General features: G+C 38.3%; 1 protein-coding gene across 5 annotated transcripts in view; it reads left to right on the top strand.

Annotated features, from left to right (window-relative positions):
• Positions 1 to 20,774, top strand: part of LOC124255131 (polypeptide N-acetylgalactosaminyltransferase 5-like) — a 392,350-nt gene that overhangs the window by 366,995 nt on the left and 4,581 nt on the right. For all 5 annotated transcript variants that reach the window (XM_046688967.1, XM_046688968.1, XM_046688970.1 and 2 more), the window contains 6 exons: positions 3,846 to 4,012; positions 6,512 to 6,676; positions 8,947 to 9,160; positions 18,029 to 18,146; positions 19,241 to 19,426; positions 20,111 to 20,239. In XM_046688967.1, the coding sequence (XP_046544923.1) occupies positions 3,846 to 4,012; positions 6,512 to 6,676; positions 8,947 to 9,160; positions 18,029 to 18,146; positions 19,241 to 19,426; positions 20,111 to 20,239 (979 nt within the window). The remainder of the gene's footprint in view (positions 1 to 3,845; positions 4,013 to 6,511; positions 6,677 to 8,946; positions 9,161 to 18,028; positions 18,147 to 19,240; positions 19,427 to 20,110; positions 20,240 to 20,774) is intronic.

Raw genomic sequence — 20,774 nt, forward strand, 5'->3', positions numbered from 1 at the left:
ATACTTTAGCCACTAGGCTACCCCATTACTCCTTATAGAGTAATGCTCAATGAAAAATTATGAATGATAATTGTCGTCGTCATCATCATCATCATCATCATCATCATCATCATAATCATCATCCACATCTTAAATACCTTATGTGTATGCTATATAGCTGGAATATTGCTGAGTGCAGGGTAACACTAAACTCATTCACTCACCTTGTGTGTGGGCCAACTCTGTGACTTTGTCATTGCACACATACATTGCCCACAGCATCAATCAATGGATTGTCTCGAGTATCTTCCAACATCATATACCTGGAATACTGCAGAGACAATGGATTGTCTCGAGTATCTTCCAACATCATATACCTGGAATACTGCAGAAACAATGTATTTACACTGATGTTCAAGAATTTGTGATAATCAGCATGTTGATGAAAGTAGTCAAACTAACTTGTGATGCATTCAAGTAGTCTTTTTGACCATGTCATACATTCATGCCCCATGACCAGGAATATCCATTATCAACAGACACGTGAAGATCCGGGTTAGAATTGATCTTCAGTAGCCCATGCTTGTCGTAAGAGATGACTAATGCGACTTGGTTGACACATGTCACAGTATCCCAATTGCATAGATCAATGCTCATGCTGTTGATCACTGGATTGTCTGGTCCAGACATTATTATTTACAGACCGACGCCATATAGCTGGAATATTGCTGAGTGCGGTGTGAAACTAAACTCACTCACACACTCCAAAATCAACAGCCCATGAGTCATAATAATCCAAAACAGAGTATATCCACCAGCTTTCAACTTTCTGTCACATATACAGACCAATGTCAGCTTTATGCATTTAAGTGTTGTTCTTCCATGGTGAAAGTCACTCATTTACAAGAAATTTGGCTAATGTATGTTCAAAAAGAGCTGGAACACGACATTGTCTTGTCTCCCAGTTTGAGTTTATCCTGATATATCACATTACAAGCAACGCTTTGATTTCCATTAGCGGTTATCATACATAAAGCAAAGGTGCAATTTCACTGGAATTACGGACATTTCTAAATCTCTTTGGCTGTCTTTTTCATGACAAAGCTCCATTTGTCAAAATTATTGCTGATTCAAGGATGTTTGATGTCATAATTTGTCTATAGATGAAAAGTCAGCCATCCCAAAAGTGCTTTAAGAACTTCAAAGGAGTTTCATGCAAATTCCCGACTATACCAATCAATTTATATTCATTAGAAAATGGACAAAAGCACCTAGAGCAGACTTGATAGGAAGGGTGTTGGAGTTGAAATCAGGGCATCAATTTAGAACAGAAATGATCATTTCCTACGGGAAATTTCATGCTCAGCTGTCGTATAAATAATTCATGATTTCTTCAAAAATGGAAAAGCATCCCCAATGTGAATACCTTTGGATAGACTTCGATGAACTTCAGAACGAGTTTCTTCATCTTCGACCTTTGTCTGGCCTTACTGTCCCACTGCTTTTGGGATTTAATTGATTAGTATTGATTTAAAAAATACATTTGGTAGGGTTGACGACAGATTTGTCCCAAGTCCTGAAGTTTTTAAGACTTGTTGTAGACACTGACTGAAATGAACCCCCCCAAACTTTGACTGAAAAATACATGCTATTGATGACGTGAAATTCATACAGAACAGATAGGATGACCCAGGCCCAGCGGAGAGGGTCAGATAAGATAGGGTCAGGTTGGGGGAGGTTTGAATCTGTTTGGATCTGTTCGTAGTTTGGATCTATCAGATTCTATGGCAGTAGTCATCATGACAGTTTCTTGTGAAAATGTAATTCCAGTGAAACCAGAAAGTTTCCAAATCTTGCAATATTCAAAGAACACCTGAAAACTCTTATGGATATATACTCTTCAAAAAAAGTAGGGGAACTTGAACTTTCAATTTGGATAGGAAGTATAAGCCTTAACAAACTTTTCAAAAACAGACATCTTATGAGCTCACCACCATTTTCTTTATCACCACCCCTACACACAACACATGGGATGTATGTGCAGGATGCAGTAGCCCCATACAGGTGCATGGGGTGTCATTCTTGATTTTGAAGGTTTTCAAGAAGGTCGATGAATCACTGTAGATCATTAATTTTTACAATCATCTTGCATCCCACAGTGGTTAGTGTTGGTTTCTAGCCAATTTTTTTGCTTGTTTGAAAATAAAAATCATACACATGCAAATTTAGCGTTGTACACCAATCATCTTTCAAGAGCAATTACTGTACAAACATCTATGGTCATAAGGAAGTGCAAGTGGTGGTGCACTCTCAAAACATTTATCATTATCATATCAACATTGACTGACTCGGATAACTCTATTTATTTATTTTTCAATCGTAGTTGTTGTCATCACCAACATCATCATCATCACCATCATCATCATCATCATCATCTTACTAGTGATACTGCAGTCCTTTAGACTTTTAGAATCATTTGGTTGAAAGGACTTTATCACATCAAATCATTTGTGATGTCAGTGACGACTAAGGTTAAGCTCACCTGGGGCAAAGGTGATTTAGAGCTTTAGTCATTTCATGCTGTCCAGCACTGGCTTGCCTTCATTAACTTTTCCGATTTACAACATCATGGCGTTAGTGCTTCAGTCTGAGCAATGAGGCAGAAACATGGCCAGGAAGGTCAAGGTCATCAGTTCTTTGGCGCAAGTACATGGCGTCAGACCAAATGCCTTAGTCACTTAGTAAAATGAGTCCTAGATTATATTTTGACCCTTATGAATACCGTAGATATAAACAAATTAGTAAACATTGCATTAGAGCAAACGTTACTTCACTCCCATCAGAGTATTGTGGTAGTCTTCTGGATTGAATGCATCCTGTTAACATCATTCAAGTCATAATGTGAAGTAAGGTCGGAATGACGTCATACACATAGAAGTGACATTATAGCTGGTGAGACCTGTGAAGATCCAGGTTAGAATTGATCTTCAGTAGCCCATGCTTGTCGTAAGAGGCGACTAACAGGATCGGATGGTCAGACTCGCTGACTTGGTTGATGCTCATCACTGGATTGTCTGGTTCACACTTGATTATTTACAGACTACCGCCATATAGCTGGAATATTGTTGAGTGTGGCCTAAAACTCAACAACTCACTCACTCACTCATTATAGCTGATGATTGTTGACATCATTCAACTTTTTTGTTTTTTTACAGCCGTTGTGATCTGAGATTTTTCTCTGAAGAGGAGCTCAAAATGATTAAAAGATAATTAGTGATAAAAAAATAATTACTCTTACTTGTGTTTCATACCAAACTTGAGTCTCGCCTAAGACTTTGTAATAACCCTTCCTCTCCCTCCGAAACTTCCACATGAAATCAGGATGACACACATGCTCATATGTTAATTTCTGTTCAGTAAGATGTATGAGACATGCTGTTGTTTATACTAAAACATACAATGTGATTATGTAAAACATTCCAGCATTAAGGGCACAGAAGATTCCTATCCACTCACTCCCCCCCACTCCCCCACTCATTAACTCACTCATTCACTCCCCCACTTCCTCACTCTCCCACTCACCCCCAGTCTCATCCCTCACTCCCTCCTCCACTTACTCTCTCCCCCACTCATTCACTCATCCTCTCTCCCACGTACTCTTCCACTCCTCCAATCTCCCACTTACTCAACCAACCCCAACCCCCATTCAACCCCCGTCATTCACTCAACCCCTAACTCCCCCGCTCACTCACTCACTCCTCCACTTCCCCACCCACTCACTCACTCAAATGAGTTTTTTTTCAGTTGAACAAAAATATATTATGGTGTTCAAAACTGTTGCTCATCACTCACTCACTTGTTTTCAGATGTAAAGACCTAACATACCGAGAAAATCTTCCTGACTCCAGCGTCGTAATCTGCTTCCACAATGAGGCATGGACGGTGCTACTGAGGACAGTTCACTCAGTAATAGACCGGTCTCCAGCACATCTACTGAAGGAAATAGTTCTTGTAGACGATTTCTCTGACATGGGTAAGATTTTGGTCTGTCTATAATATGTCTTCATATGGTACCATATATTAAATAAAGAATCTTGAATTTTGAACTAGAAGTATTACTTCTTACACAAATGTAATATGAAATTTGAATATAAAGTAAAAAAACCTAGACATATATTTTCTTAGAGTGCCAACTGTTGAAATACATGTACAATGTAAAATATGTTTAATAATATTTTTACAGCACAAATTTTTGCAATATTTGGCAGTTTCATTTGTAAAATAACTCATAGTCTACACTTTAAACTGTTATTGTTGCTTTTTGTGAAGAATCCCCAGTCCCCAATATTGTCTGACCTGCAGGAATATTGCATAATCAGGAAATACGAGTATTATATTTTTAACATAGCACTAGATGCAGCTGCCATATCAGCTGTTTCGGGCAAGTGGTTAGTGTAATTTGAAACCTCTAATTTAACAGTCAATATTAGGTGTTTTGTAAATTCCTGGTAGTTTGGGATATAAAAGTTCATTTCTGAAAACAATTGGGCTGTGGAGTAGCCTATTTTATTGATTCCCCACATATGTGAAGCCCATTTTTGGTGTTCCCTGCCATGATGTTGCTGGTATATTGCTAAAAGCGGTGTAAAACTATACCCACTCACACCAAAAGCTAGACTAATGCTTAGTCTCTGAATATATGTGATTTTGATAGTAACAAACAAATCCATTTAAATTGAAAAGGAGCCCCAGGGAGACCAGAGATTGTGAATCTAGGGAAATCTAGACTTGCTTCATTTACGTCTTTAGAAGGGAGGGCTAGGAAGTAGGTTGTCTGTCTCACAGTCCCTGAACCACATTATTTTCTCTACAGCCTAGCCCTCCCTGCAATGTAGTCTGTCTCACAGTCCCTGAACCACATTATTTTCTCTACAGCCTAGCCCTCCCTGCATTGTAGTCTGTCTCACAGTCCCTGAACCACATTATTTCCCCTACTGCCTAGCCCTCCCTGCATTGTAGTCTGTCTCACAGTCCCTGAACCACATTATTTTCTCTACAGCCTAGCCCTCCCTGCATGTAGTCTGTCTCACAGTCCCTGAACCACATTATTTTTTTCTACAGCCTAGCCCTCCTCCCCTGCATTGTAGTCTGTCTCACAGTCCCTGAACCACATTATTTTCCCTACAGCCTAGTCCCTCCCTCCCTGCATTGTAGTCTGTCTCACAGTCCCTGAACCACATTATTTTCCCTACTAGCCCTCCCTAGTCTGTCTCCTCTCTGCATTGTAGTCTGTCTCACAGTCCCTGAACCACATTATTTTTCCCTACAGCCTAGCCCTCCCTGCATTGTAGTCTGTCTCACAGTCCCTGAACCACATTATTTTCCCTACAGCCTAGCTTGCCCTCCCTGCATTGTAGTCTGTCTCACAGTCCCTGAATCACATTATTTTCCCTACTGCCTAGCCCTCCCTGCATTGTAGTCTGTCTCACAGTCCCTGAATCACATTATTTTCCCTACTGCCTAGCCCTCCCTGCATTGTAGTCTGTCTCACAGTCCCTGAACCACATTATTTTCCCTACAGCCTAGCCCTCCCTGCATTGTAGTCTGTCTCACAGTCCCTGAACCACATTATTTTCCCTACTGCCTAGTCTGTCTCACAGTCCCTCCTGCATTGTAGTCTGTCTCACAGTCCCTGAACCACATTATTTTCCCTACTGCCTAGCCCTCCCTCCCTGCATTGTAGTCTGTCTCACAGTCCCTGAATCACATTATTTTCCCTACTGCCTAGCCCTCCCTGCATTGTAGTCTGTCTCACAGTCCCTGAACCACATTATTTTCCCTACAGCCTAGCCCTCCCTGCATTGTAGTCTGTCTCACAGTCCCTGAACCACATTATTTTCCCTACCACCTAGCTCCTCCCCCTGCATTGTAGTCTGTCTCACAGTCCCTGAACCACATTATCTTCCCTACTGCCTAGCCCTCCCTGCATTGTAGTCTGTCTCACAGTCCCTGAACCACATTATTTTCCCTACTGCCTAGCCCTCCCTGTAATGTAGTCTGTCTCACAGTCCCTGAACCACATTATTTTCCCTACAGCCTAGCCCTCCCTGCAATGTAGTCTGTCTCACAGTCCCTGAACCACATAATTTTCCCCACTGCCAAGCCCTCTCTGCAGTGCTAAAGCCCTAAATGAAGCAAGTCTAGATTTCCTCAGGTTCTGATTCTCTGGTCTCCCTGGGGGTCCTTTTCAATTTAAATGGGTTTGTTTGTTACTATCAAAATTATATATATTCAGAGACTAAGCCTTACTCTTAAGTAGGGAAAATAATGTGGCTCAGGGCCCGGGACTGTGAGACAGACTATCCAAAAACTTGAAATTGTCTTTTTTGAGTTCAGAATGTCAGAGCCCATCACAGCATGCGTCTTTTATGAGAGCTTCATTCAGTGATAACCTCATCATCTCAAAATCAATTTTCATGAATCAAGTTTCATCCTGTTTAATGGAGATGCGTTTTCAATTTCTCTTTTGCAGACCATCTGAAAACACCTTTAAAAGATTACATGAATAAGTTAAAGATAGTAAAGATAGTTCGGACAAAGGAAAGAGAAGGCTTGATACGAGCTCGTCTTCTTGGATTTGCCGCTGCAACAGGCGATGTTGTGACATTTTTAGATTCACATTGTGAATGTACAGAAGGTAAGATATAATCTTGTATTTAATTTTTATGTAAAATTAAAAGTTTAATCATTACAATTGCTTGCATAAAATTTGATGCTTTGATTTCTAATTTGTTAGTTTGTTCCCAGTAAGGATTATTTTATGTAATGTAAACATAAGTTGAACAGTTAATGTATGCAAATTTAAAGTATTTTAAGTATTCCTTGCAGTGTAACATTGTTCTGGAATCTGTATGTAAAATCTGATTAAGTACATTAAATTGTGTGATTAGGTTGTTTTTGTCACATTGTTACACTGAAAGAAATAATTTTTCATTTTATCAACAGTTCAGCTCTTTATTATAACACATCGAGTACTATGTCAATACTATTTTATTCAAAATTTAATTTCATAATTGAAAAAGATTGAAAAGCAAAACATTCAACTGCTCCGCTATATGGCAGCAGTATGTAAATAATCGAGTCTGGACCAGACAATCCAGTGATCAACAACATGAGCATCAATCTATGCAACTGCGATGCAATGACATGTGTCAACCAAGTCAGCGAGTCTGACCACCAGATCCCGTTAGTCGCCTCTTAGGACAAGCATGGGTTACTGAAAGCTTACTCTGACCTGGATCTTCACCAGTTTACAAATGTGAAATATACCTGGTGCCAATATTGGGGATTGGATATTATGAAGGGTGATGTACCATATGTGTGGTTCTAGCGATTTTGAGGATTATTGCTCATGATGTCAATCACAATCACACATTTGTCTGACCTTGACCTAACCAGCTGCTGTATCACTGGATTATCTGACCTTGACCTAACCAGCTGCTGTATCACTGGATTATCTGACCTTGACCTAACCAGCTGCTGTATCAGTGGATTATCTGATCTTGACCTAACCAGTTGCTGTATCACTGGATTATCTGATCTTGACCTAACCAGTTGCTGTATCACTGGATTATCTGACCTTGACCTAACCAGTTGCTGTATCACTGGATTATCTGATCTTGACCTAACCAGCTGCTGTATCACTGGATTATCTGATCTTGACCTAACCAGCTGCTGTATCACTGGATTATCTGACCTTGACCTAACCAGCTGCTGTATCACTGGATTATCTGATCTTGACCTAACCAGTTGCTGTATCACTGGATTATCTGATCTTGACCTAACCAGTTGCTGTATCACTGGATTATCTGACCTTGACCTAACCAGTTGCTGTATCACTGGATTATCTGATCTTGACCTAACCAGCTGCTGTATCACTGGATTATCTGATCTTGACCTAACCAGCTGCTGTATCACTGGATTATCTGATCTTGACCTAACCAGTTGCTGTATCACTGGATTATCACTGAGTGGCCATTTTGGGGTTACAAGCAACCTGTGCTTATTGGTTGTTAAAGGCAATTTAATGGTTAATGGTCACTGACTCACTGACTTGGTCAATAGCGACATTATACACTGAAAGTGATCACTTATCATGAACTCAATCACTGGATTGTCTGATCCAGACTTGTTTCGTGACAGGTTGTATTCTTATAGCTGGAATATTGCTGAACAACAAACAAACAACGCACAAACAACGCACAAACAATGCACAAACAATGCACAAACAACAAACAAACAACGCACAAACAACGCGCAAACAACGCACAAACAACGCACAAACAACGCACAAACAACACACGAACAACAAACAACAAACAAACAACAAACAAACAACGCACAAACAACACATGAACAACAAACAAACAACACTCGAACAACAAACAAACAACAAACAAACAACGCACGAACACACCTGAAATGTACAAATCTATATATTTTTAAAGAGATAATGAATAAGTATTATATAATTATATTCTGTAATTCAGTGGAACACATGTTATATTTTGAATTGCACTTTCTCAGTAAAGTACAGATTCTAGTACTTTTTTCCATTGAGTCCCATCCGGGATTCGAACCCACACCCTCAGAGTCAGGCACCTAATCATCAGCACACAAAGTCAGCCACCTAACCCGCTCAACTACCGTGGCTTCCACAGAATCCCAGATGGGACTCAACCCAACAAAAGTAGTAGAATCTCTACTTCACTGAGAAAGTGTACCGTATATTACTGTAGATAAGTCGATCACACAGCAGATGCTATTTATAACGTGTTACATTTGACCACTTTCTAAATCTCACTGTGTATTCATATGATTCTATGTTGACACTCCTTCTTGAAATTGTCTTTTGTATGCATTCATATATATTTATTTTATCATTTTTATATGGTTATTTGTTTTTAGGCTGGCTGGAACCTATGTTGGATCGTATTGCAGAAAATAAATCCATAGTCGTTTGTCCCGTCATTGACGTCATTGAAGATGATTCGTTTAAATATCAATACGGCAGTGCTAAAGCAACTAGCATTGGAGGCTTTGACTGGAATTTACAGTTCACGTGGCACAGCATCCCCGAATACGAGAGAACTCGCAGAGCTAATGATATATTACCTGTCAGGTAACAGTCAGTCACCATAGCAACAGATTGGATATTTTTTATTTGTTTACCTTTAACTTTTCTAAGGTAAATAAATAAGATTTTTACTTACAAACAGAAGCCATGGCAGATAGCATGAATTTCTTCTCCATCTGGGACGGCTGGGTTGTGGTGAAAGAGGTCTCTTGTCACTCTGAAGACCTGTGTGAAGCTGGTATTTTTGTGTCCCATGCTGTGATATTGCTCAAATATTGCTAAAAGCGGCATAAAACCCCCCCCCCACACCCCCCAACTCAGTTGCTCATTCTTTTCTATCTGTGATGGTGATGGGAACTCCACAGGAAGAGTTATCTCCCCTTATTCTCCAACATGCTTGCTGTTTGGTTGAATAGTATTTTACAAGCAAGTATACCTGTTCATACAACATACATCATGTTGTAAATTACTGTATTATTATTGTTTGTATTAATCTGACAAATGATGTACTAACCACTAATCTTTCACTGTCAATGTCAAGGCCACACTGTTATCCATGAACAAGGGGCGGTAGGGTAGCCTAGTGGTTAAAGCATTGGCGCGTAATGCTGAAGACCCGGGTTTGATTCCCCACATGGGTACAATGTGTGAAATCAATTTCTAGTGTCCCCTGGAATGATATTGCTATAAGAGACGTAAAACCAAACTCACTCACTCACTTACTCCATGAACAAGATACTGAACGTAACTCCACAAGCATGCACACTTATGAAAAGGAGAGTTTAGTTAGCACAGCGATGGGTTCCTACAACTAGTCTGGCAGTCCTGGTGTTTATTCATACTCAAAGTGGGTAGTAAGCTTAAACAAAACAACAGTGTTAGCATTACAACAACTGTATTTGGATAATAACTTCTTCCTTGATTAGGGGCGGTGGGGTAGCCTAGTGGTTAAAGCGTTCGCTCGTCACGCCGAAGACCCGGGTTCGATTCCCCACATGGGCAAAATATGTGAAGCCCATGTCTGGTGTCCCCCGCCGTGATATCGCTGGAATATTGCTAAAAGCGGCGTAAAACCAAACTCGCTCCCAAACTCGCTCGCTTGCTCTTCCTTAAATATGATGATTTTTCAGGGCCTCTTTTTGCCCGTATTTCTAAGAATTCCTTTTGTTACAACCAATGGTTCTTTCATTGCATGTGGTTCAAGTATTTAAGTTCAAGCTTGTCATGCTGAAGACCCCTGGTCAGATTCGTCAACTACGCATGACACTGTAGCTAGATGGTCATTGTCACTTATGTACAACAAAAATGTCCATTTTTAGTGTCCCCACTCTGAAATTGCTCGAACATTACTAAAAGTAGCGTAGAACTATACTTACTAAATATTAACACCTTATGTCGAAGTCTATAAGATACTAGTCTGAAATGACCTAATGCCACTTATGATCACGATCAAAAATTAATCTTATTTCAGAACCAGACTATTGGCACCTTTGTTAAAGTTCTGGTCTTTCTGCTTCCTTTTCTTTCATACATACTGTTTTCTGAGTTTTGTTTAGCTTCAAACTTTGTTCAGCCTTCTTCATAACTATTGGCCTTTCTTTCACTGCTTGACTTGCTTTGTTTTATCTGTGTCATCATCAGCCAATCACAGTGTTTCTTATATTTCCTTCATGTGAATCTGACCAATGCCAGCTTTTGTTGTATCTGAGTGTGTCTTGGTGTTGTGTTTGTGTGTAACCAGTCTAACATTTTCATTTTTTAACTAACCTTCCCAAACTTGTAAGTCAGGGAAAACACATTCAGTCTTACATTTATATTCGGTCAACTAATCCGACATAAATATTCATAAATAAAGGTTTTGCTTTTTGACAGAAAAATGCCTTTCAAAAGCAATAAACAGAAATTGAGAAGATGGAACTCATCTTTATGGATATGTTTGAAGTTCACTAAAAGTTCATGTTCAAAATGATATCATAATTTGTTTTTATGTTTTAATTTTTTTAGATAATTTGGTGTTTAATATTTACTACTAATACTTGACTGGGGCAGTTCTTTTATGTGTTTATTAGAGATATGTCCCCCAGATTCTGTACGACATGATAATTTGATTACAAAACATGAAAATTGTCAGAAGTGTCCACAGGAAGCTAGTTATCATTGAATGTACAGTTTGACACATTGACTCTTAGACATGAACACAATGCCTAGCACTCTCTCCTGTGGTTTACACATGGTGACTTACTGTAGGGGCCGCTACCAATAATTCTGTAGCTCAGTTTTTCAGTCGGGTTGTTTTTTGTTATCTGCCCTTGATTAACCTCTTCATTTATGTTTTAGATTACTAATGCTGCATGAGAAAATATAGATTTTATATACACTCATTATTGGACGTTTTATTGCATAAGCATAGCTTCTGTGAATATTTCTGGATTTTCCGACTTTGAATTGTTAATATGAAGCATTTTTGTAAAAAATTTAGTTCTAAAATCTAATCTGTTTGAGTGTATGTAAAATCTTTAATATTTTGGGTGTTGTAATCTTCTTGAATACAAAACATATGGTCATTACAGGTTGAAAAATGGTTGACGTAAATAATGATACTGTAGCCTATTTGGAAATTCGTAATTGTATTGTATTTTGGTTTTGGAGATGTGAAACACAAATTATTTATCTGGATCAATTGAAATTCTTCAAAGGCATTTAGAAGTTGGTGTAGTAAAACAAGACAAATCCTATGGATAACAACTTCTTGATTTATTTTACACAACATTCCTGGGCTAGTTCTTGCCCCTTCGTCAGGTGGATTATTATCTTCTGGAATTATTCTGGATTATTATCCACCTGACGAAGGGGCAAGAACTAGCCCAGTAACATTGTGTAAAATAAATCAAGAAGTTGTTACCCATAGGATTTGTGTTGTATATCTGGATCAAGTAACAAGGATTTTGTAAATCTGGTGAATGTTTTTACAAAATGATTTTCTAAGTACCAAATTTTAGTTTGTAGCAACTGTTTTCTCCTCCTGAAAATGGCCATTTGTTTTACAATGATGTACTAATACTCATTTTAATATTTATTTCAATAGCCAGAGAATACATGTGAATATATACAGCATATATGTGATGTAGTTGCAATGGAAACCAGGTAGTGCAGAGACCAATGAATTTCTTTGAGTGGCATTTAAAAGCTGGTGTGATGAACATGAGAGATAGGTCTATGAATATACAAATTCTAAATTACAACATGTGTATATATTGTAATAAAGAAGTTGTATGTCAATAGAATCATCCCCCTTGTTCAAGACCAATTAATGCTCAGATTAATTTGCAAAAACGGCAATATGTATTGTGCAACATTGATATAACCTTGAGCCATCAGCTTGGAATTTTACTTCGGTAACAGGGTATGATAGGATGTGTGCAAAGTTCATACACAAATCAGGGCTCATTTGACATCAGTAAGTTATGAATGGTCTTGTTTCATTGGTTGATAAAAATAGGCCACTACACCACAATATGACTGTATGTATTCACAGGTGATGGAGGAACGTAGTGCATATATAACCTGTGAAGTATTGACTGTGTAATCAAGGACGCTGATAGTTGCTGTTTAGTTACCTCCCTTGCGACACTCTTGTTGAAGAAGTTTCTTTTTTTTCTGTGATGTTTTTGTCTGAAACTTGGCGTTGTTCCTTGATATAACTGTTTCATGAACACACAGCAAACTATTTGAAGAGAGATTTGCCATGTAACAACATCATAATCATTCCAGTTTTCTTCAGTGAAATATTTGCCAGATCGAGGCCAAACTTGTTTGATTGCAGTTTGAACTAGTTCAGGCAGGAAATTTGCGGTTTGGTCTAGAGTAATGTGGGTCATCTCTTGCACAGGCTGGCTAGAACCACTTCTTGATAGAATCGCTGCCGACAAGCGTCATGTTGTTTGCCCAGTAATAGACAACATAAATGATGACACATTGGCGTTGCAATGGTTTCCGGCTGATCAAGTCCAAGTATGCAAATTTGACTGGACCTTGACATTTAATTGGATGGTGCCCCCAAGTTATATCACCAAAGGCAGGAAGTCCATCATTGACCCCTTGTGGCAAGTTGCTCCAATTCTGTTGACCTTTGACCTTTACTAGCTGTGACCTTGACCTTTACACTCAATTAAAATATACATTGGAAAGAAAACTTTTATGTCTGAATTGTAGAAACGTATAGTAAATCTGGAACATCATAAAAAATTAGTTTGAAAATATTTCTGAGGAAATAATTTCATTTTATAGTCATTTTGATTGGTACATCGACATTCCTTTAGACAATCTGCCTATATTCTAAGAGAAGAATGTATATTTTAAGACCAGTTTCTTCAAGACATGTCCTTCCTCCTTTTGAGTGATGTCGAAGCTCCTCCTTGTGTGTCAAGACTTCTCCAGACTCTCTTCATGAAGTGCTCTGTTGTACTGCTTTGCTTTTAGAAACCATGCCCTTCAATGGTAGAGGTCAACATGGCCTTCCTCGGATACTGTCCTGAACGCCACCGTCAACTGAACGTTATACCATAGCTAGGTGGTTATGTGATTTATATTACATCATAATTTCAAATATATACTCAAGGTCAAAAGTAACTGTGATCATGTTCCATGTTACCAAGGATCACATCATAATTTAAAATAGATGCTCAAGGGCAAAAGTAATTGATCATATGTTCTATGCTACCAAGATCACATCATAATTTCAAATAGATGCTCAAGGACAAAAGTAACTCATCATATGTTCTGTGCTACCAAGATCACATCATAATTTCAAATAGATACTCAAGGGCAAAAGTAACTTCAAATATGTTCTTTGCTACCAAGATCATATAATTTCAAATATATACTCAAGGGCAAAAGTAACTGTGATCATGTTCTTTGCTACCAAGATCACATCATAATTTCAAATATATACTCAAGGGCAAAAGTAACTGATCATATGTTCTTTGCTACCAAGATCACATCATAATTTCAAATAGATGCTCAAGGGCAAAAGTAACTGATCATCATGTTCTATGCTACCAAGATCACATCATAATTTGAAATAGATGCTCAAGGGCAAAAGTAACTGTCATCATGTTCTTTGCTACCAACATCACATCATAATTTCAAGTATATACTCAAAGACAAAAGTAACTGTGATCATGTTGTACGCTACTGTGTTGTCATTTCATAACATAACATTCATACTGCAACTTTCGCCACTTGTCTGAAGCCTGAGTCGAGTAAAAGTTTGTTTGTTTTTGTAAGCTCAGGTGATAAAAAGATCCTTCATAGTAACATAAATGCCACAGAAAATTAAGCCAAAATTGGATATTTCTAGACTATTTTTGTCACAGACTGACAAACATCAAGACTTCTTGAATATTTGATCCTAATTAAACCGTATTATAATTATTTCAAAATATATTAAACTTTAGATTTAACCCCCAAATTGTGTATTCTAGACCCACACTCTGAGAAAATGTCTGATTATTTTCGTTTTTAGGTTTGGGCATAACAGAGCAGCTTGTTTCCCTATCAGCTGCAATGTGATTCAATATCTATTCGTACAGATTTCTCATTGTAGCAAGTTTTGACAGCATAGGTTAAAATTGTTATGGAATTTAGTTTGATAATTTGGAGGGACTATTTTTTATATTCTACAAAACTATAAACCATCTAAAAACTAAAGGTACAATATACTTTGCAAGTTCAGTAAAAAATATATAATTTTGCAGTTTTCCAGATTTAGAGACTTCTACAGTAATATTGATGATGCACATTCCAAAGTTTGAACAAGATTTTCTTTCATTCTTGATTCAATTTTAGTTGCAACACAGATTTGTTTGCTTATTTATTCGGATTGTTTCCAAATTTCTTCCAGGTGTTTAAAACTGCACTGTGAGGACTGATCTTTCAGGATTTATTTTATTTTCCCTTGTGTTACATCTTAAACTTTAAACAAGTCCAGTTTGCCATCTTGCTACCTTAGTACTTCACTATCTATCTGCAGGCTGGTTAGAACCGCTTATTGCCAGAATTGCCGAAGATCCACACAACGTGGTGTGCCCTGTCATCGACAACATTAACGATGAAAATTTCAGTTATTTCTGGTTTGATGAAAGTCAAATTCATGTTGGCAAATTTGATTGGACTCTAACCTTCAACTGGATGCCTGCCCCCAAATATATGCTTGCTAATAGGACCAGCAAAGTGTCACCGATTAGGTTAGTCTGTCCCATTGTCCTTTGTCATCTTCCAGAGGCAAGGGAGATAACTGACTACAAAAGTCCAGGTAGACCCCTGCCGAACTGGCTGGCATTTCTTGCTATTACAAGTTATATCGCGTCTATGTATCTCCTCTTGGCCAATCAGATTCCACCAATCAAAATACATGCATTTGCTTTAAACAAAATGGCAACACCATTTCAAGGCAATTTGAAGGTAATCAAGATCTGTATTGTTGTAAAATTGTCTTACTTCGCAAACTGCATTAATTGTCTTGAGTACTATTAGGGACCATTCATAATTAATGGCTAGTGGGGGTGATGATGATTTTAAGGGGGGTCACCCATTTTGTTCTGGGGAGGCAGGTGGGGTCAGCAATTATGTACATAGAAATACTTATTAATTATGCTTAAAGGTTGTGGGAAGGGTTTGGAGAGGTGGGGGTGTCATTGATTTTGTACAGGACATGCAGGGCGGAGTCACTTACTTTGTACATAAATTTAAGGGGTGGGGGCATTCACATTGTACATGCTTCTCCATGAAAATCATCATCACCCCCTAGCCATAAATTATGAATGGTCCCTTATATAGAATCTTTGGAAAATATCTGTCTCGCCTAGTTTGTAAATCATGGAATCAACAGAAATCTGTATGGCAATCAACTAAAAGGATATCAATTGTGTTGCACAGTCTGACTGCATAGATTCATTAGCCCATCAAAATCTCGGAATTATCAGAATAGTTTGGCAAGGGTGGAAACTAGACTATTATTGTCAGTTATCTTCCTTTCCCCGAGAATGTGTGTTCATAGGTCCTGCAGTGCGTTCATTTCATTTGCCAGATGTGGGGATAGGTGACCTTTACCTTCTTTTGACCTTGTGAACTTTGTTTGACCTCTACCACAGGGTTTTGCTTCATGTGCTGTCCTGAGCATTTCCATTTGAAAACTCAATGTGAATTGGCTTCGGCTATGTCTGCAATCATGAGATGGGTGATTTTTGTTCTTGATTGGCAGTGATCAAATTACAATTATAATGAAGTTAAGCATTTAGCCATAAATACTGACACATTGGTAAGTTTTTATCAAACTAAACAGTGGCTGACAAGAATTTGAATGGGTGATTGGGCTTTGCTACAGGTAAATAACAAAGACATTATTACATCGTCAGGAAAAAAGCAAAATAGTCCAGTTAAGAAGCTGCTAATATTGAACCACTACATGTTTATTTCTAACACTGACCAGAGACCATATATCTATTATATGGTCTCTGCACTGACTGAACACATCTTTTCTTCACAATTTGCAAAATCGTTCACCGAAGACCGGGTTCGATTCCCCACATGGGTAAAATGTGTGTAGCCCATTTCTGATGTCCCCCACCGTGATATTGCTGTAATATTGCTAAAAGCGGCGTAAAACCATACTCACTCACTCACAATTTGCAAAACCCTGTCTTTGAATGAGTGTAATGTGGCTGCGGTGGAGGTGTTTGATGGGAAGAGCTCGGGAACGATGAATTCTCATCCTTGATTAGCCAGTGAATTGTCTCCCCTTTCTGATATTCTATCCTAATATATTCTGTGTCTGTTCCCCCATGTGTCAAGCCTATTTCTGGTGTCCCCTGCTGTGATATTGCGGGAATAGTGCTAAAAGTGGCGTAAAACCCAACTCACTCACCCACTTTGTAAACAATGCCTTTGTCGTGAGAGTTGTCTGATTGGATGGTAATGTTTTGCTTCATGCCATTAAAATTCGGCTTGGACAAAATCTTGGTGAGGAGTAAATCAAGGGTATTAATCAGACAAGAATGGGGATGTAATATACTGGACGATCATGGATGATATATCATTTGGTTGGAGCCTGACAGTTTTCGGGTTTCTTAAGTAATTTTCTCGAACAAATATATACTTCTAGTGTGCACATTAAAACATTTCATAATCTCAATTTTAACAGAAAAATCTATCATCTGTCCTGCTGTTTAAAGTTGTTCTGTTTATATCCATGTTATGTCTTGTGATGGTTGAAATCCACTGCAATTTGCCATGCTTCTGTTAATGTGAATTGAGTTGTGTGTTTAAATTAGAATTTACATTTTGATGAATTATTAGTAATTACTTAACTGTAACTTTGATATGTAATGTTTTGACAAAATTTGTGTTGTTGTTTAATGCCACACTCAGCAATATTCCAGCTATATGGTGGCGGTCTGTAAATAATTAAGTCTGGAACAGACAATCCAGTGATCAACAAAGTTGGCATTCATCTCAAATATGGCAAACAGGTCATTGAGCTTGATGCTGACCACCCAATCCTGTCAGTCGCCTCTTACGACGAGCAGAATTCTAACCCGGATCTTAATCGGAAGTCAAGATTAACAGAGTTCTCATGAATACATGACAATTTCTGGTTGGAGTTGCTTCACATTTCTCACATATCAAGTGGCTTGCGTGGTCCCTCTCAGTGACTTGGTGTCGTACCCCAACAATGGGGTCCATTCTTCATAATATCAATCACTAGATTGTCTGGCCCAGACTCAGATGTCATTAAGCTGAAATAATGCTGAGAGGCCATGTGAACTGAAAAAAATTCAAGGAAGAAATGTTGTAACTGAAATGATTTCTGTACGAATGTTTTTGCATGGGTTTAATCCTTTTTCGATGTTGCAGGTCGCCGACAATGGCTGGTGGGTTGTTTGCGATCAGCCGAGAGTATTTTGAGCATCTGGGGACGTATGACCCAGGGATGGACATATGGGGAGGCGAGAACTTAGAGCTGTCTTTCAGAGTAAGTTTATGAGAACAGTTCCACAGTCAGATCACTGTTTGATTGTCGTGTATGGAGAAAACTAACAGTGCCCAGAACTGAATAGCTGGACCCCCATATGCTGCTCATTAGGATATTAATGGTAACAGTGATACCGTATTCACCATGTTAAAAGCCCTGCTTCAAACATCATTCCTGGACCAAATGCTGGACCATTCTAAAATTATTTCTTACAGTGTTCCTGTATAAGTTCCAAAAATCGACCCACCAGTACATTTTGTTTCTTGTGTATATTACACAGTTTTTATAGAAAACAGCAGCATAGAAGGTTCATACAGTTGCCGAGCAACCATTAGCACCATTAGAAAGGTTTTAGTTTCACTGAACTTTGAAACCAAGTTTGTTCTCTACAGTTGGATGTCTGAAGATGAACTTAACTCCTGTATACTTTGATAAGTACTGCCTTCATCAATTCCTTAAGGTGCCTGAGGCACTGTTTATGGCAAATACGGTATCAATGATGGAAATAAAGATTTATACTTGAAAAGAATCTTGTTTCTATAAGCATGTTAATGATGATAATGTTAAAGATAATGCTTAGTTGATGATGAGTTTGTGAAGTGTATATTGTGCTTACAAAGTTACATTCTGTAATAATAATGCTAAGGCCAGACCAATTTTATTTCTTGTTTTACGGATTTTTGTCCTCAGAAAACCTAAAGGCATAGGGAAAAAAAAATTAAAAAATCACCAGTCAAAGTAATATTTGTTCTAAATAGTCAAAGTATTTTACTTTTGGCAGTTTATGAAGTGTATATGAGGCAAAAAGCAATGTGAAAAAACTCTTTTTGTAAGTTTACATTTTTGGCCAATAAAAACGTTAGGATTTTATATTTTGAGCGGGGAAAATTAATTATTATATTTTTGTTATTCTTGAAAAAATACGACAGATGGATCCATAAAACAAGAAATAAATTTGGTCTGGCCTAAACATGTTTCTTGAATTGAGACGACGAGATGTGACACTATTTATGGCAACTACAGTATCAAAGACATGACTGCAACATAAGTTTATGACTTTATGACTCTAAGTTTGTGACTGCTGTTTTTTTCAGGTCTGGATGTGTGGCGGTTCTCTAGAGATCATCCCCTGTTCTCACGTTGGACATATATTCCGGAAACGGAGTCCGTACAAATGGAAGACAGGTGTCAACGTCGTGAAAAAGAACTCCGTCAGACTGGCGGAAGTCTGGATGGATGAATATAAGAATTATTATTATGAAAGATTTAATTTTGATTTGGTGAGTAAATATTATTGACAATAATGAAAACATTTCTGTTCTACTGATTGTGGGGTGGTGGGGTATCCTAGTGGTTAATACGTCCCCTTGTCACACTGGAGACATGGGTTCGATTCCCCACATGGGTGCAATGTGTGAAGCCCATTACTGGTGTCCCCTGCCGTGATATTGCTGGGATATTGCTAAAAGCGGCATAAAACTGAACTCACTCACTCACTCATGGTGCTGATTGTTGTAGGACATGTATTATAGGCTGTTATCATGTCAATAGTTCCAAGGGAGACAACAGATCTCCAGTATCAGGTGGTTGGAAGAGACCACTAGTATATTTTATAGACAAACTTTATGGGATAACAACTTCTTGATTTCCTGATTGCTATTCGTGAGAATCTACAATGTAGATGTCGCTTGTAGATGTCGCTTGTAGATGTCGCTTGTAGATGTCACTTGATCTCACACAAGCGATGTCTGCTTTGGGAGCCAGTTTTGGATGAAAAAGACGGAATATTACCGACTGTGGCATAATTCTTTTACTGGGCTGTGGTATAAATATAATGTCCTTTTTAAATTAATTTATTGTACGCATTTGGACCGTGTTTGTTCAATAATTGCATAGAAGTAACCGTAGATATTTGAATGTATTATTATTTATCAGGGTCTACAAATCCATCTTCTGTGTTTCAGGGAGATTTTGGTGATGTCACAGAAAGGAGAGCTTTAAGGAAAAGGCTAAACTGTAAAAGTTTTGATTGGTTCGTCAAAAATATCTACCCGGATCTGTTTGTTCCGGGTGAAGCTGTGGCTTCCGGCGAGGTGAGACTAGCAGCCTTTACTAGCTATGTCATCCATTAAGTTCGTCAGTATGGTACATGTGTGACCCTGTGTTGGTGCAATTAGAGCAGAGTGCCGTTGTGTGTTGGTAATGGTAGAACTGGAGCAGAAAGCCGATCTGTGTCTGAGTGAATGTCCAGTTGTAACAGACAGCACAAAAGTTTTGCATTTTTGCACTGATTGATGTCTCTGATTTCATTTCTGGTTTTTTGCGTGTACACCCGTGAAGATCCGGTTAGAATTTGTGTTCAGCAGCCCATGCTTGTCTTAAGACGTGACTATCAGGATCAGGCTCGATGACTTGGTTTGACACATGCCATAGTATCCCCATTGCATTGATTGATGCTCATGCTGATCCAGATTCAAATATTTGCAGACCGCCACATAGCTGGAATATTGCCAAGTGTGGCGTTAAACAACAAACAAACAAAACAAAACATTACAGTTTATTTTGCATAATAATTATTAAATAATCAGACCTTGAAGTTATTATTGTTGCCATATTTATAAGAACTGA

The sequence above is a fragment of the Haliotis rubra genome, unplaced genomic scaffold, assembly GCF_003918875.1.
Source record: "Haliotis rubra isolate DU_JTF1 unplaced genomic scaffold, ASM391887v1 Scf594, whole genome shotgun sequence".
NCBI classification, from domain to species: domain Eukaryota; kingdom Metazoa; phylum Mollusca; class Gastropoda; order Lepetellida; family Haliotidae; genus Haliotis; species Haliotis rubra.